At 35.4% G+C, this 19,007-nt stretch overlaps 1 protein-coding gene across 6 annotated transcripts in view; it reads right to left on the bottom strand.

The window, feature by feature from the left end:
* Positions 1-19,007, bottom strand: part of trh (PAS domain-containing protein trachealess) — a 941,131-nt gene that overhangs the window by 39,532 nt on the left and 882,592 nt on the right. For all 6 annotated transcript variants that reach the window (XM_081758675.1, XM_081758674.1, XM_081758676.1 and 3 more), the window contains 2 exons: positions 9,111-9,232; positions 1,674-1,867 (listed from right to left, as the gene is read on the bottom strand). In XM_081758675.1, the coding sequence (XP_081614801.1) occupies positions 1,674-1,867; positions 9,111-9,232 (316 nt within the window). The remainder of the gene's footprint in view (positions 1-1,673; positions 1,868-9,110; positions 9,233-19,007) is intronic.

The raw sequence follows: 19,007 nt of genomic DNA, 5'->3' as shown, positions 1-19,007 counted from the left end.
TTTCTGACATTATTTGAATGGTTTTCTTCCAATTATTAGAATAAATTCCTCCCAGTATTTCAATATTTGGATAAATTTCTTCTAACGAATAGAATAAAGTTCCTGCTATCATTTGAATTTTCAAAAAAAATATTTCATTATACAAATATTTCATTAGTTATTATTTGAATTGACTTTTTCAGCTATTTGAGTAACTAATATTCGAACAAATATTCAAGAATTTGTACACATATTTGAATAATAGTTTTTTTTTTTAATTTTGACAGTACTAATACTGAGATAAAACCCACGAGGAAATTTACAACGTGGTCACTATTTGAAAATTAGAGTAATTTTTTTTACAACAATTTGAATAAATTTACTACTACTATTTCAATATTCGAGTACCACTATTTGTTTCATTATTCAAATAATTTATCTTTTCCATTATTCGAATAGATTTTCAACATTTACTCGAATAACTCATATTTTACAATTTGACACATATTATCATGTATATGATTTTTCACACTTGTATCTTTATATATTTTCACGCTTATGTTGATCTTATCCTTACATTCTGTATTAATCATACTACATACTACTATGATATATGATAATTTAAATGAACGCGAAAGCTAGGCTTCGAAAACAACAAAGCAACTGAATTATTACATTATTATACATATTCAAGAATACGAAATTTACAGTAAAAAAAAACAAGAATAGGAATGGTGAAAGAGGAAGAAGAAAATAGTATTTTGTGAAATGTTGAATAGACGTAAGAGGCCTAATCACTGCGAAATTAAAATACTGCTAATTTAGAGTAATTATGTGATATCTTCAAATAGATAAAAGATAATCGAAATGTGGAACAAGAGCGCACTAGACAATATTATTTTGCATGAGGTATCGTTATCACGAGTTACCTAGTAGCTGTTTTCCGTTTGCAGCCCTTTATAAACGCGAAAATAAATGCCGATTTCCTAAATGGCTGGAAATCGAAAGCAGATAAGTGAGTCGTGATATCGGTATCTCATGTAAAATAATATAGCGAGCTTTTGTTCCACTTTTCGATTATTTTTTTATCTATTTGAAGATATCATGTAATTATTGTAAAATTAGCGGTATTTTAATTTTACCGTGATGGGGCTTCTTAATAAATGCTTCGAACAGAGTTCATACTGAAAAAGACAGAAGGATAGATATTACGGAGGGACGAAGAAAAAGGCTGAAAGAACTTGCAATGTGAGTATAGAGAAGGATGAAATAAAGCTGGTGAAAATAAGGAAGTATTAGGAGAAAACGGAATAGAGGAAATAGTTTAAAAGAAACCTGCTAAGATAGTATTTGAGAACAAATTATCTCTCAAGGAATATTGGAAGGAGAAAAATTTTAAAAGAGCAATTCCTACATTGCATGAACATAATAACACAGGACGTAAAACGTGAATGCATTTGAAGCAAGTACAGTTATTAGGAATGTAAAAAGAGGTAAATTCGGTAAATTAGCAATTGTTCATTTAGAAAAAAGTAATTAAAATAAGCGTGAAGAAAGATATCAAATTAAACCTATATTTAGACAAATATGTCCAGTGTACTAAATAATAATAATAATAATAATAATAATAATAATAATAATAATAATAATAATAATAATAATAATAATAATAATAATAATAATAATATACCTACCTGGGTTCACAATGAGCTATCCGAAAGTCGAATGTGATCCGCGTGACGAACATATCACTTTCCAGTCGAATTTCATGTACGCTTGGCGGAGGTAAAGCGATCGCCAGCGCCACCATTCCGAGCAGCGGCGGAGGAGATTTCCGACTGTGAGAAAACGTATATTGCGGTCGTAACCTACACAATACTAGCACCACCTGAAAAAAAAAAAAAAATACAAGTAGATGAATAAAAATGATGAATGCAGTTTAACACAAATTGAGCAAATTATAAGCTAAAAAATTGAATATTTAAAAAAAAAGTTTTCCACTCTACCAGTGATTCTCAAACTTTCTTCAAATGGGAACCACTTTTATTAGTCAGAATTCTACGGGTCACGCATTCTTGTTTTCTTGGAAAGCAAATTTATCAATTTTTAAATAATGGTTTCATCATATACTAGTATATTTATATTTTAAAAAGAGTATTAAGTAAAATGATCCTAATTTTTTAATGGCATTAATATACCTATAAAAAAAGTAGTTTCTTTTCTATTATTGAATTCTATTAGGAATATTTTATATCTTATATATATATATATATATATATAACTACATGAGCTGACATAAATTATTGAGCACTTCCTGTAGGACTACAATTATTAAATTTGGCATGATTGTAGCTTTCCGAAACTAACCCACAGGAAAATTGCTAAAAGCAAATATTTTTATTTTTTAGGGGGTTTAAAGAGGAGATGAAGAATTTCCCTATGTTATTTAAATGGGTCTTTTTTGGGACCTATAATCCCATGTTTTAGGTACTTAGAATTGGGATAAAAACTTGAAATTCGGTATGCTTGTACGTTTCCGTTAGCGTTACCTAAGTGAATCATCAGAAATAAAAATTTCCAAACGTAGAGTGGTTTTATGGGGAACTGAAAAATCTTTCCCATGTTATTTATATGGAACACCTTTTACACCCCTAAATTATTGAGCACTTCCGGTAGGGCTACAATGATTAAATTTGGCATGATTGTAGCTTTTCAGGACAAACCAACAGGAAAATTGCCAAAAGTGAATATTTTATATTTTTTAGGGGTGTAAACGGGGATGAAGAAATTCCCATGCTATTTAAATGGGCGTTTTCTTCGAATACAAAATATTATTATTATTATTATTATTATTATTATTATTATTATTATTATTATTATTATTATTATTATTATTATTATTATTAGATAGTTCAAAGAGGAAAAGAAGCGATAGAATTGTGGGTTCAAGAGGTGCGAGGCCGTAGGCCAAGCAAAGACAGTGTGTGGGGGCGAAACCCCCGAATGAGCAGATTCAGGAAATATGAAGAGCAAGTTCATGAAATTCACTGTTGGTTCAAAGGCCGATAGATAAGAAAATGCAAGGCCGTACGCTGAGCAGACTCGGGGGTCTGGGGGCGGAGCCTCCTGCTAGCCAAAATGTAATGTTATATAATATTACACCTGTACAAGCTATTAGAATTTGTATAGACTTTACATTGTTAAATTATATGTTCTATATTTGTTTAAGATTTAGAATGTATGATTTAGAATACCCCATTTCAATTATATTTTTTTCTGTTTTATTTTGGACTAATATTCAATATGTTCAATCTTAGAAGATCACAAGCGCATGTTTTGACCAGAGATGGCGTGGGTCAATGAAAATTTGACCCATGAACCACTGACCCACCATCCACCGTCACCCACGACCCTTCGTGACCCATTCTGAACCACCACGCACCAAACCCCATTGTCATCAACTCTGACCCATAATCTCACGTCCTCCTCTCCACTGACTAAAGAGTTTATACTTGTAATAAAACAAGGCTATGAAATTATCACTAATCGGAGTTTGAATTTCTACGGTCAATCGCTCAAGCACCGCTCTGTTTCAATACCAGTGAATCTAACCTTTACCGTATAAAATAGTAAAGTGTTTGTCATAAGCCACATTACCCTGAATTTCAATTTAATTATCATATATAATTGTTCCTTGTTGAATTACAGATACTTTTCAGTAGAAAATAGGATGAAATTTGAAAGCCTTAAATCAAGGTAAAGTAAGCTAACGTAAAGGAAAAAAAAACTGTAAAATTTGCCTGCGTCTTGAAAGCGAAGTAGTAAGTCCTCTTGCTATTATTACAATCACAAATATTAATATCCAAAAGTGCCTCAAGTTTTTTCACTTAGATACACTCATCTCAGGTAAGTAAATAGAAACAAATGATAAAAAGTAAGAAAAATGGAGCCATTAAAAATAAAACGTAGACAAATTCACCAGTGTTTAGAAGAGGCATTGAGCTGAGTGAGTCGGTGGGTCGTAGTGAGTCATGGTGAGTCAGAGTAGGTCACGGTAGGTGGTGGGTCGTAGTGAGACCAAAGACTCACTTACCCACTCACAAATCTTGACCCACTCGGAGTCCACCTAGCGTCGTGTGGACAATTTGGGAACTACTTAAAGGACAGAAATAGCGCACTCTGATCTAGAAAGCGAGAGGAGCCAATATGATGATTAGTTTGAATACATATCAGCCCGAAGGCATGAGTGCCACAAGCTGGCTGATACGTCCTGGTGCCCTGATGGCTGTTACACCAGGTGTTTAATTTAATAGTACTTTAAGGTACTTTAACCTAATGTTTAGCTACAATATTTTGCAATAAGCTACACTAATATTCCTTAGCTACAACTAATGACTACGTAATGAAAGTGCCCGAATTTAGGATCTTTCCTATTTTCAGATACTCGATTCTAAATTCTGAAATTATCACTGCGAACATGTGGTGACCGGAGTTCAAAGTTCTTAATTTAGATAGTTCCCTTATTATCTCACGATGCTGGGTGAACAGCCAGAAAAAGTGTGCTTCCACCGGAAATCGAAGCTGCAACCACTATTGCAAAGTTCTTTCAGTTAGAAAACACAAAATATTGAAATGAAATGAACTAAAATCTGTCAGTTTAACGTCCCGCGATTATGCCCTTTAGGCGACGGGAGACGATGATTAAGGCGAATGAATGATGATGGAAGAAATTGGTCGAATGAGAAAGTGGGAGGAAACGGAAATACCCCAGAAAACTCACGGACACGATGTGGTCCACCAAAAACTTGGTCGTGGATCGAACCAGGGACCCCATGCACCATAGGTAAGCGGTCTATTACTGAGCCACCGTGCCACCTTATACATAGAAGTGGTTACAAAAATCATTAAATGAAATAGTGAACATTACATTTCTAATCAAAATTGTAAAATAATCTCATAATGTATGTGTAAGGTCGTAATCTTAAATAACTTTGTTAATGCTATTTAAAAATATCGTATTTCAAGGTTTCACTTCCTACAGTATATTAAGTACGGAATAGAATGCTCATAAAGAGATTTTAGGAAGCTTAAAATATCACAGGTAAGACTTTATTACTGAAAATTAAGCTGTAAGGGAAATCTCGTTTATTATTAGTATCAAACGCAAGTTAAGAAGACAAGCTTACAATAAAGGATAAACTTAAATAAAAAAACATAATTACATACACACATACATTTGTGTTAAAGTAAACTTGTAGACGAAAAGTAAGATCCCATCATCTCGTAACGAAATGTCTCTAGTAATCATACAAAATTGACTTACGGACTAATTTTATCACCAATATAAAAGCACCAGGACAACCCAAGGAACATTACCCATAAAAGACTTCTCCCATTGCAGTCTTGCCATCAGCTAACGAACATCAGATCAAATGACCATTTGGGAGGAAATTTACACTAACTGGCTTGAAAATATGGGAAGAAGAGCCATGTTAAAAGTTGTACTTAAGGCACTATCATTTCGCGTTTAAGGGTGCACCATTACCGTAAACACTGTCGCTTTATTTTCCCCCTGCCCTGTTCTCTCTCTTTCTATATCCCATGAAAACAAACTGTGGTGGAACTTTTTTTTTTCTTTTCGTCTACAATTCCTCTTTCTCAACCGAAACGACCGTCGAAGAGCTCTCTTCTCTTCCTCAGACGCATTAATTAGTCTTTTTGACCTCCGGAAGCGATTGCGCTGGTTTATCTCTGTGATATCACGTGACACCATCACCTTAATTAAAACCAAACGAGGAATAGTCAAGAGAGCATGGGAAAGGCCCACGCTCTTTTCAAGATTTCTTCAGGCCCTTCAAACGACACAGAAAAAGGTGTGGCCAAGATGGAAGGCAGGAGGGGGGGGGGGTATAATCTCAGGTTAAGAAGTGGCAACTTCTTTCTGTCTTCATCTCAATTTTTCTTTCCCCTCTTTTTCTTTCAATATTTTCTTTTCTAATTTCTTTTTTGTGTTATTTTTATCTTTTCTTTTTCTGACTTTCCTCTCTTTTTTGAATTATTGATTTCTATGAAAGACTGAATAATTCTGTGACCTGAATTATTTCTTGTATTTAATTTTATTGAAAACTTTTGTAAGTTCTTACGAATGGACAACTCAAAAGGATAAATGTCACTATCCGGTAAAGCATTACTGGTAATATATAGAAAGGACTGTAGAAAGCATTACTGGTAATTTTTTTTTTTTTTTTTTTTACATATTTACTTATTCTTTTGAGAAAACTGGGGCCGCGATGGCTCAGTAGTAGAGCGTTTACCTCTGGTGCCTGGGGTCCTTTGTTCGATCCCAGCTAGCACCAAGTGAACTTTGTGGAGAACGTTTTCTCGGGCTTCTCCCGTTTTTTTTCCCACTTTCTTCGTTCCATCATTTCATTCATTTCTCATCATGACTGTCTCCTTTAGACTAACCTTCATTACTGTAGGATATAAAACTTAAAAGATTTCATTTCATTTCATTTTTAAGGAAACTCTAGTAATAATTATAAAATATCAATGTGAAAAACTGAAATGAAATTTATAGTTTTACGGCCCACGGTTACACCCTTGAGGCTAAAAGAGATGGATGATAAATAAGGAGAGAATTGGTGAAATGAGAGTGTGAGAGGAAACGGGAGAACTCCGAGAAAACCCACGAACATGTTGCTGTCCATCACAAACTTACTTGGCCGAGGATTCAGCTAAGGACAACACGAACCAAAGATGAGCGTTCTACCACTGAGCCACAGTACTCTTGCCCCTTAAACCACTCCTTCTCTTCCAACTTGTAACTCCTGTTTTCCCAAACAGCAACCATATCTTACTTCAAACCGCTCACTGATTTTCAGCATAGGAAACTTCATAATCACAGCCAGTGCTCACTATGTTTGACCCAATTCGCTACAATATCTTGCCCACAATAATCTCACCCCTCTCCCGTTCAAAATTTAATAACCTTTGCTAAAGACAGTAAAGAGGATCACGCGATTTCATGTATGGGGTCATCCTTTTATCATGGGCAACCAACGTTTCTTGCCTGCTGTGCACATTACATAGAAGCTAGGGGACGTTATAGACTGTAAATAGGATATGAATTGTATGGTCGCCGTTAAAGACTTAACGGATTAACTACACTAACGAATTCTGCCGAGATACAATGCTGAGTCATTAGTCTTGCGATTTTCTGGTACACAATATATCTTCATCTATCACAGTACAATGAAGGCTGGTTAACATTCGAAGTATATTCCCTCGTATTGGACTGTCTGCAGCCACCTTCCTGGCACTTCCTTAATTTCACGTTGACACCACGTCATGTCCTTAGAGGCAATCAAGTCAGTCACTACTGATTCCACCTCCTACTTGGAAACAGTAGTTGGTGAAGCGTCGCAATTTCAGGAAGTGCGCCATATACCGAAACAGGTAGTAATCTGAAGGGACAATGTCAGGACTATATACCACATGTGGCATGAATTCGATGCTATTAAGTTCCCGAAATTTTTGTTGCGTTTTTTGAGTACTATTCTGTTATAGAAGGGCGTGCGTTTGGTTCACATGTGCGGTGTAGTTTTGACATAAGCAGCATACATCCGTTCCAACTGTTCGGCATAAAGGTTGCCATTGCTGGTACGACCATTAGGAAGGAATTCAAAGTGAAATATTCCTTCGTAGTTCCATCACACACTTCATTCTTGAAACGGCCCTATTTGACGACCGGTTCTCGAAGCTGACTTTTGTTCAACCACTGTTTTTGCACGTTTGGATTTCGGCGAAACACCCACTTTTTGTCGCATGTGGTGACCCGTTTTAGGAAACGAACATTACGCGAATTTTACAGTTGTCGGCAACGCCTACTCTCCTCTGGGGCTGAGCTTGGGCCAACTCATGTAGCACAATGCATCATTTCTTGATAGTTTTCCCGAGTTCGTGAAGGTGACTTACTACATTGGACCGGGATATACTAAGTTGGTATACAAATCGTTATACGCTGGTAGATGGATTTTATTCAATGGCGTGTTGTATAACCTTACAATCTGTTACCCTGATGCTGCCGGGCCTTGCAAATATTCGACATTTTTAAAACTTGCACGAAATTTCTGGAACTAACGAGTTGCTGTGCTGTGGTTTACTGCGCCTTTCCCATTCGCATGAGAAACGTCTTGAGTTGCTGCTGCAGCATTATGTCCCAGTTCGAACGCGTACGGTATCAGTTCATGTATCAAACATTGTTGAGTACCCATCATCACAGTGACTGAAGATACGGATACGGACGGATGGTTCTGCGTGTTAAATAGTCCAATTACCACACTATCTCTTGGGCCAGTTTGACCGTGTACTTTTTTTTTGGGGGGGGGGGGGTTCGATCAGAGCATATACATGCGTCTCCTGTTTGGGGTGTGAAAATATTGCAAGAGTCCAAAGCTTTCGAGGGTACAAATTCAATATGAGAATGAATTATATTAACATTTGTAAAGATCACCCCTAAAATTAGAATAAACTTGCAGAAAAATTGGGATTTATGGGGTGTCCGGATCTTCAGAACCAACCAACTCTGTACATCCCTGCTCACTTTTGTAATTGCTCTAGCTGTTTATTGCCAAAAAAAAAAAAAAAAAAAAAAAAAGCCAGAAATCAAACATTCGCTTTTGCTCAAGAGTTATCGTGTGGAGTAGCGGGTCAACGAACAGAGCACAATTTTATAAACCCCATTAGCGTGATCCTAATAAATGAATTCATTCTTTAAATAAGAGTACAATCTTATAAATCTCATTAGCGTGATCCTAATAAATGAGTTCATCCTTTAAATAAGAGTACGATCCCATAAGTCCCCTTAGCGTGATCCTAACAAATGAGTTCATCCTATAAATAAGAGTACGATCTTATAAATCTCACTAGCATGATCCTAATAAATGAATCCATTCTTTAAATAAGAGTACAATCTTATACATTTCACTAGCGTGATTCTAATACATAAGTTCATCCTTTAATTAAATGATATCACGATTATGGACAAAGAGCTATTTCTAATGGCTCATTTTCTTGGAACATACTCGAGCAGTATTATCTAAGGAAATATATTAAAGAAAGAAAGAACTTACCCTGTACCCCGATGACTTAAAGTGGCAGCCTCTTTTGGTAAGCGTGGACTTCATTCGTATGCAAAACGCCCGATCTATGCCTTTGTACGGTGAATTACTATTTATAGTCATGAGAGTCGCAACTGCAAAATAGAAACAAACAAAAAAATATATATATGTAACAAACTTAATAACAACAGAATACATGCAAAATACTTATTACAACCACGAATTATATCGAGTAAGTCAGAAAACTTGTGCACACTTTACTGCAAAAAATGAAACTTAATTATACATCGCAGCTACTAGTATAGTAAACAACAAGGTACAAGTTTCCTACATTTGTGCAGTTACTAAAGGTCAGGTGCGCACTCAGAAATTTTTGTTGGATGGGGTTCAAGCGTTGGGGTGGGGGTCCAATATTACAAGCCACTATATCTATGTTGTATTCGACGGGAATTATTCTGAACCCGAAAAGACAATAAGTAATTGTAAAATACTTTCATCTATATTTTTAGAAACAAATGATAGAACTAGATTCTTCTCATATGAAATTTACGTCCCATCAAGCACGTAGCAAAGGGGGGGTCCGGACCCCCCTTCGAGACCAGAAATGAAAAAATAAGGATGAAGAAAATGAAATTAGAAAAAGAAGGATCGCGTTAAAAATTAAAAAAAAAAAAAATCAGGAAGCTTTTGGTTACTATTTCTTATGAGGAGATTTGTACTGAAACACATGGTGGCAAGGTGAGCGAGATATCCTGGAAGAGTCAGGGAATTTGAAATTTCTAGAAAAGTTACAGAATCCTCAGAATTTCTAGAAGAGTTGCGGGATTCTCAGAATTTCTGCTACTAGTCAGGGGGATTTCAAGGGCGATTTCAAGCTTCCGAAAGTATAATACCGTTGTGTAACAGCGTGGACATTTTTTTTAAATCATAAATTTTCGGTATCGCATCCTTACAGTATCAAACATGTTATTTCAAAAACAATTTTCTACTGCTCCTTTAACCTGTCATTTGGAACAGACAGTAGTTGACGGAATAATAAAAACAAAAATTTATATAGAAAGAAAGTTATGTTAACATTTGATTCAACAGAAAAAGGAATGCAGATATTGTAAAATATTTTAGAAGACATTATTGAGTATGTACTTTTTATAATAGTGAATATGTACTTTTGATAATAGTTGGGGTCATAATGAAAGGAAAATTGTTATATTTGAATGAACAGAGGAAGGATGTAAATATTGTAAAATCTTTTTCAGCACGTTTTTTTTTTTTTTTTTAATATTATTACTTTACTCGAGATTTCTCATAGTTTGTTATTAAAATACTTACCAACATATCCACATTTTATTGTCCTAACAAACCAATATATGTTGATAGTAAAGTAGTTTAGATTGATCGAGCTCCTGAGCATTCAGAATTTCATGTCACGCCCCCTCCCCCGTTACGAAATCCTGGCTGAACGAACCAATATATGTTTCTGTAAAATAGTTTAGAATGATCAAGCCCCTGTTGTGATGACCACAGTATTTCATTGAGTTGAGTTGATTTTAGTTTAGCGTCCCTTTCAGCAGCGAGGCTATATGAGACGTGGACCTACTGATTAACGTGGAATCCGAACCACATGAGCTCCCGCCGGGAATCGAACCCGGGTCTCCCACGCGAAAGGCGCGTATGCTAACCGCTTAGCCACGAAGGAGCTCAACACAGTATTTCATGTCACGGACTCCCCCCTTTCACGAAATCCTGGCTACGTGCCTGGTCCCACGGTTATGCAGGCTAGGCTAAAGGAGACGTTGATGATAAGAAAGGAATGAAATGGTGGAATGACGATAGTGGGAGGAAACGGATAACCCCGAGAAAAGCCACGCACACAGTGCATGTCCACCAGAAGTGTCACTTGGTGCGAAGTGGGATCGGACCAAGGACCTCATGCACCACAGGTAAATGCTCTACCACTGAGCTACTGCGATCCCCTATACAAGAGAAAGAGTACAGATGAAGTGTAAGATCAAATTTCCATGCTATATCAAACATTTCTCTGTTAAACAAGTATAGCTTTATTAAGAAAATGTACAAATGTATGATAAGTTACAAAGTTTTTTGGGGAGGTCCAGAAACCCAGGTTCGATTTCCAGAGGGAGCTCATGCGAGTCGTTAAGTTGTAGGTCCATGTCTCATGTAGCCTCGCTGCTGAAAGAGCCGCTAAAACTGAAAATCATTTTTTAAAAAAAAATGGCCACCCACCTTGCTGTAGAATGCCATATTTTGACCACCGTAGGTAACAAATCCTGATACTTTTGTTGTAACTAAAGAACTCAATCGGACAAAGAAAATTCATATTTGTTTGATTGAATTCGAACTATGTGTAAGAGTACAGTGCTTTTCAACAAGAGGTGGATAGCCGGGTTTTTTAAACAACCCTGTATATTTTAATCAGTATTATAATACCATAGTAATGTAAAAGATGAAATTTTACTTATATAATAAATTCTTGTCACCCTCTCCCGAGCAAAACTTAAAATAATGCTGCTGATACAGAACAGACTGTCCACATTCAGACTGGATTCTATATGTTCAATATTTTGGCTACCAACACCATTTTTAATTTTTTTTCCTAATATTTTAGACGTGAGCTATGAGCTTGCTATCTCTTAGTTTTTAAGTGGAATTCGAATTGTCTCTCTCGATTCTGAGCAATGAGGGGTGGTGGCTTAATGATACAGCGCTTACCTCTGGTGCATGTGGTCCCAGGTTCGTTCCCTGGCCACATAAGTTTGTCATGGACAACATCGTCGAGATACTCCTTCCCCCTTCCTGCGACTTTTTTCTCATTCCACCAATTCTTCCATCATCATCATTCACTTATCTTAATCATCATCTCCCTTAGCTTAAAGAGCGTAATCGTGGGACGTTAAACTGAAAGATTTCATTTCATTTCCAATTTCAGCAAATACAAAAAAAAAAAAAAAAAAAAAGTTCTATAGGCAATCAAACCCATAATAAAACGACAAATATACGTGCGCTAAAATAACATTAGCAATGTAAGGAATACATAGTTTCAGTACTAATAATTATAATTGAACAATAATAGTCGTAACAAGATAATCAAATGCACGCCGTAAGTAACAGAATAACAGCAGCAACAGTGTTAAGATTAGTGACGTGGGTTCTGCACTGAAATCCGGTTCAGTAGTGTGATATTTGCTAGGAACATGTATACCAACCCAGTAGAAACTGTAATAGATTTATATTTCTTGTTCTAAATAAGGAAGGGAGAGCCAATTTATTATAAGCAGTGCAAAGAGCCAACTCCATTAATATTACGGCCCTTGACGCGAAGCAGATAGGATAATTGCTCCAGAAGATTGCCTCTGTGTAAAAGCACGTGCGCCTACATAATAAAGTGCAATCCAGAAAGTTAGCGGGAAGCGATGTAACATATTTTACATGACGAGCGAATTCCTACAGGGTTAACGGGGGGGTGGGGGGTGGGGACTGTTTGTTACAGCATACAAAGTCATTAGTTCCTTTATACCATTAAAACTCGTTGTTTACTTATCAACTTTACGTATCTACTGATAAGACACAACAAGGAAAAGAAAAATTGCCTGAACAATTAAGGAAAATCCAATATTAACTATGAGTCGGTTCGGTTAGATAAGAATTTACATTTATAGGTTAGTTTTATTTTTTGCGTGTACGGGCAAGATTAAATATTATGATATAAGAATGTCTCTTAATATTGCAACATAATTTGTGATCTTGATTTAATTAATATATTTGATGTTAAAGGAAAAACTATTATTTCTTCTAATCTATATATATCTATATATGTACTATTGTAATAGAAATTCTTTATGGAGGCATGTAAAGCACTTCACAAATTTTTCTGGGGCCCTCGGTTTATCTCAAGAAAATAATAAAAAAAATGTAATTTATTTATATTTACAAAGTTGTGCGAGCAGCATCTCTCCAGACATCTGAAAGTTGGTTGTTATTTAAAAAGTAAACGTTATAACACAAGTCTCTCTCCTTGTTTGGCTTGGAATTTTACGATTCTTAATTTTTAAAACTTAGTTGTGGGTTCTGCGCATTTCCTTAGCCACGAGTCAGCTGCGAACTTATGCTTAGGCGAACTAAGCAGCTGCCTAGAAGCCTTAAGCTCAGAAAGGAACTCATCTAGGGGATGAAATGGGACACGGAAAATAATGTCATTTTTTTTAAACAAAAAAGAAATGAAATCCTTCAGTTTAACGTCCACGATTATGCCCTTCATTCTAAGGGAGACGATTTTCCAGAACGAATCGTAGAACATAATTCGTGTGGTAATGTAATTTTGTGTAAATAAAATAATTATAAAGATTAAAAATAATCTTAACCGACTTCACACAAGTAATTTACTCATTTAAAATGTTATAAAACAATAGAGACAGTATAATGTAGTATGAAAGTGTTCCGAAACTTTCTAGTACAACTCCTTTGCTGTTATGCAACTATAATTACGATAAAGAGTGTGTGGTTGCCTATAAGCATGTTACTTTACCACAATTAACCCAGCATCCGTTGAGGTACTGTATTTCATAGTCTAGCTCCAAAGATTGCCATCTGATCCTAAAGGAATTTACACGATACGACAGAGAAGGTATACTCTTTTAAACAAAAATTTATCATTAAAATCGATGCTCGTATGTCTAAGTTAAGAATGAAAATACCCAGAACATATCTATATATAAACGGGTTGAATTGAGAACTACATCCTTTTGTTGAAGTTGGTATAGCTGTCTGTTTTATTACTAAATCTTACTGTGTGTTTGTAAAAGTCAAGAAAGGCAATCCTGCTTGTCTAGTTCTAGCTCCAGGCTAGCGTGTGGTGTACCGGATCCCGAGTTAAATTGCCGGTGGAAGAGTCTTGAAATCTGGAAAACATTGCGGTGATTCAGATTCCATCTTAAGCTGTAAACTCACGTCTCAATAGCCTCTATATTGAAAAGAGTTTGCTAAGCAACTCAGCAAACCTAAGAAAACATTTTCTCAGATTTTGAGATATCTCAAAATTTTAAGTCAAATTACATTAAATAAATAAATAAAAGTAAAGTTTCTTTCTTTGGAAAATTTCCAGACAGCGGGCTAGATTTTGCTAATTGTCTACTGGTCCTAGTTCTTTAAAGTTCAGGCCTGCCCTAGGCAAGTGCTGCAGAAGTGGTCCCCATAATGTGGGGCTCATGGCTTAAGTACCTCTGCGTATAGTAGTTTGTGAAGATTAACTAATTCCATTTCTCCATCCTTGCAAAAATATATTAGCTATCTATTGACGACTCTCACGTCTTAACATTCACCGTAAATACACTCCACTTAGAGAAAATGTGTTCTCTATGATTTTTATAGCAAACATCCCTACGAAAATACGGATTTTTTTTCTTTCAGTGCTGTGTTGAATAAAAACATGTTTACTTATTTCATTTTACATACTTTATTGTCAAGAAACGAACCAAAACAAAACAGTAAGGAATCTTCATTTTACGCTTGAGTTACAGTTACTCAAAGTATTACAGATTATTATAAAAATAACGTAACGCTGGTTTAAGGCAAGAAAGGCATAAAAAAAACCGGAAGACGATAATCTTTTAAGAAGTGATTCTGAGATCGTTGTGCACTAGTGGCGTCTGCGGTTGCTTTGAAAACTATGGTTCATTGGTTTCAGGAGACACTGACATCTATGGTTAGTCAAGAATGTCGCTTCTTTTTTTATTAATTATGTTAAATTTTTTGTTTTATTTATCGTCTGAGTACAATGTAACGAAATCAAACTGCAAGTTTATCATAAGCTAGTGTGCGCTTGACGATATTCCAACAACTGCATCCTAAGTAAGACGACACCCTAATAGGATCCTGGACACATAACTGTCCCAATTTTATGCTATTATGCTTACGAGTTGCTTACACGAGATGAGACGAGAGATCCACTATAGGTGTGATATAAGAATATTTAAACCCTATTTATCTATTATTGAAGTATATTATTATTATTATTATTATTATTATTATTATTATTATTATTATTATTATTATTGTTATTATTAAAGTATATAATATGATACTTCTGAAAGAGCTGAGTTTAAAACTAATTTAATGCTATTAATCTTTCCCTGTAACTCATTTATATTAAAATGTAATCATAATAACACTTACAAAATCTGATAAACAATCCTTCCGTTTACAGTCACTGACAGTAGTGACCTCATGTAATGCTCTGATCGACCTTGTTCCTATTTCACAAGTAGTTAGGATATAGATACAGTATGTAGATGGCAGGAATGTTCTACCACTTGTGGCGCCATCTGAAAGTCAACGCGACTTGACCAGTGTTTATTCGATTTTATACAAGATAAACAAATTTCTCGCATACAGATAAATTGTGTGGCAATCCCTAATCATGGCATGTCTCTGGAAAGTATTTTGGTTATTATTCTAAAAAAAAAAAAAGACAGAAGCCACACTTGTCAACATTCTTTATATAACAATTCTGTGTTCCTTCCTCCCCATTTAGAAAACATTTTGGTTAAGTTGAATATTGAACTAACATACCTTCCTTATTTTTTAATACGACAATTGTAGAATATAGTAAGAAAATTGTTTAAATTTTCGGGTTTGCGTATTTCTTCCTTATACAGAAGTAAATTCTCTTGTACCCACGAGGCTATCTGTCTTTCTCAAAACATTATCGTAATACACTCACCACAGTCATGAAATATTGACATTCAGACAGCCATTTCTTCATTGAATTCAATTCGACTGTCAGTTTTCATTTTGGCACAGTCCCAAGATTATGTACGCGACACTAAACAACGATAAATGTAAACGAAAGATAAGAGAAGAACTTATTGAAATGAAGAAAGCAAGAGGGAACAGAACTCCAAGATGACCTATGGACAGGGTTGTTGTTCACTGAAACATCACATGGTCTAGAGTTGAAGAAACATCACAAATATTTTCCAGCCACTATGGTTCAAGAGAGCGGTAAGATTTTTTTGAGGAGCTGCCTGATTAAAAGGTGTCAAAAGCTTTTGATAAGTTGAAATAGATTATGTTCAGTTGTGTGAAATGAAGTCCTTCAGCGGTTCTCGAGTTGTCGTCAGTCAATCCTGTTCTTAGTTTATGCGTCAGCTACTACTCTACTACAACTGACGTAGATGCAACACAAGATGAAATCCTGCAAATCACAAAGATTTATGTATTTATCCAGAAGATTTTCAAGGACCACCTACGCATTTAGTTGTCGTGAAAGAATGGTTGATTGGTCAAAAGACTACAGAAAGGAAAGAAAACCATGTAATATATGTAAAGACTAAATATCGCTCGCATACAAACTGCCCAATTGACCTTTAGTTATTCTCCTGTGACCTCAACGCTTGGGAAGATCTTTCAGCAAACACCTGATGTTACTAGCAGGGTTGGATGTTGCACAAAAAGTATCGTGTCTTTATACCAAACTTTTCAAAACATTAGAATCATAAAAGGTGATTAACTTTGTACGATTCGAACGTTAGTAAGGGGACACAAGTAACCGCAAGAGCTGTCAATATTGCTTTTTACCAGGGTGGATTGATTTAAATCAGTCTGATTTAAATCACGATTTTAATCAAGATTTAAATCACTTGATTTCTTAAATAAAAATCGTTGATTTAAATCAAATTCCGAAATGAATTAATTTAAAGTGAAAGTAAGTAAAATCCCGTTTCTCTTCTATTATTTCGATTATGGAAGATAATCATAATACAATGAGACTCAAATGTATGTAAGCACAGTATGAAAACGAGTATCATGTAGGGAACGATCAGGGAAAATCCCGTTTGAACGGGTTACGGGTGAACCCTGCTTTCTTCTCTTTCTAACACAGGATTTTAAAACTTCTATTCCAACGGAGAAATCACCATGGACATTTAAGATGAAAACTCTTTTGTGTCCACGTCTATTTGTTTGTTTCCAGATAATAGGGGCGTATTTCAAGAAGTCCGATCCCCTCTCCGAAACAAACAAACAAAAAAAATTAGATTTTAAAATTTTGGTCGAAATTTATGTACTAAATACATAGAAGTTCCTCGGGATCGTAATACGACAAATTTTGGATGCGTTAAAATATCGAATAATACTTTTGATAAAGTGGATACTTGATCCCATTGCAGAACAGGCCGCAATCTACGATGTGATCGCAGAAAATTTGCCGCGCCTGTGCAGGAAAAATTGTCAGAGGAAATAAAATAGCCAACAGAAAAGTATAAAACGTGCCTGCTATGTATAGATGTCTTAAATGCACGGACAACTCGCATTTGAACTGTTTTTCACGTCATATAAAGCATATTTTTAACAATCACAAGTGTTTCTTCTGCTGGAACTGATCATCTTGATTTTTTTATTTTGGAATTCCTGCAGAAAACTTTTGACTTACAAAAGCTCATCGCATAAAGACAAAGTTCTGCCATCGGCTAATATATAGGATCAGAAAACGATATTCACGAAGAAATTAAATATCGACTAAAAGCAGAGAATTCGTGTTATTATTCAATTCAAAATCTCTTATCGTCGCGAATTGTGTCGAGGAATTTGAAGCTTTAAAATATATAAAACGATAATTATGCCTGTTGTCCTGTATGGTTGTGAAACATGGTCGCTTACACTGAGGGAAGAACGCAGAATGAAAGTATTTGAGAATAAAATCCTGAAACGAATATTCGGAACCAAAAAGAAACGGAAATGAGGAATGGCGAAAACTTCATGATGAGGACCTGCATAATTTATACGGTTTACCAAACATTGTTAGGGTCCTCAAACCTTGGAGACTCAGGTGGGTAGGACATGTAGCGAGAATGGAAGGAAGTAGGAACGCTTTCAAAGTTTTAACTGGAAGTCCAATCGGAAAACGACCAGTAGGAAGACCTAGGCGCAGATGGGAGGACAATATTAAGATGGGTCTCGCAGAAATAAGAATACAAAATAGAAACTGGATTCAGTTGACTAAGGATAGAAGTCAGGAGAGCTTTTGTGAACATGGCATTGAACCTCCTGGTTCCATAAGTCATAGAGTGGGTTAGTTAATTTTAGGCGAAATTTATGTACTTTATATGTATTTCGTGCCGCTAGCTAGTTCTAATTGTTTAAAAATATGCCCCTGCCAAATATCAGTAACTTTCGTGAAAAGAAAAGTGTCATGTTGATATACATTGCTGTACTTTTTCCTTAATGCTTAAGAAACATTGTTTGGGAAATAAATAGGTTAACGATTGGGAATTAATTCAAAATTAAAACCCAATACTTTCACTTAAATGGCATAATTAACATTTAATACTAATTCCTAATGTTTTTTCTTCAGTTCGCGACTTGTATTATACGAAGAAAAATATTTGATTTAAATCAAAAAAATCGATTTAAATCAAAAAAATCAACAAAAATGATTTTTTTGAAAAAAATCATGATTTTTTTCCACCCTGCTTTTTACAATAAAGGGATTATTAATGAATGTAAATCAATTACGAAATATTTGATACCAAAAAGTAAAGGAAATTCTTGTGGGTGTTCTGCCAAGATAGATTCTAATCTACCTGCCTTACGTGGCTAGTGATATCGCTAAATCAATGGGTAAATATTCGGATGGCCGTTTCTTTTACAAGTATTTTCTCAAGAAAATCAATACAAGAGGTATTATAAAACAATTTGAACTTACATTTGATCCAGGCCGGTAGCCAGCCCAAAAATGTAGGGGGACCCGGTAGAAATTAGCGGGGGCCCGATCCAACCATATTATAGTTCATTTGCAAGCCTATCGTGAACATTTTTGGGGGGCAGTAAAAATTTAGGGGGGACCCGGCCCCCCTAGATCCCGTGGATACAGGCCTGATTTGAACTTGAATCAAA

Source organism: Thermobia domestica, chromosome 5, assembly GCF_964235325.1.
Source record: "Thermobia domestica chromosome 5, izTheDome1.hap1.1, whole genome shotgun sequence".
Lineage (NCBI taxonomy): Eukaryota > Metazoa > Arthropoda > Insecta > Zygentoma > Lepismatidae > Thermobia > Thermobia domestica.
This window is presented reverse-complemented; position numbering and strand designations above follow the sequence as displayed.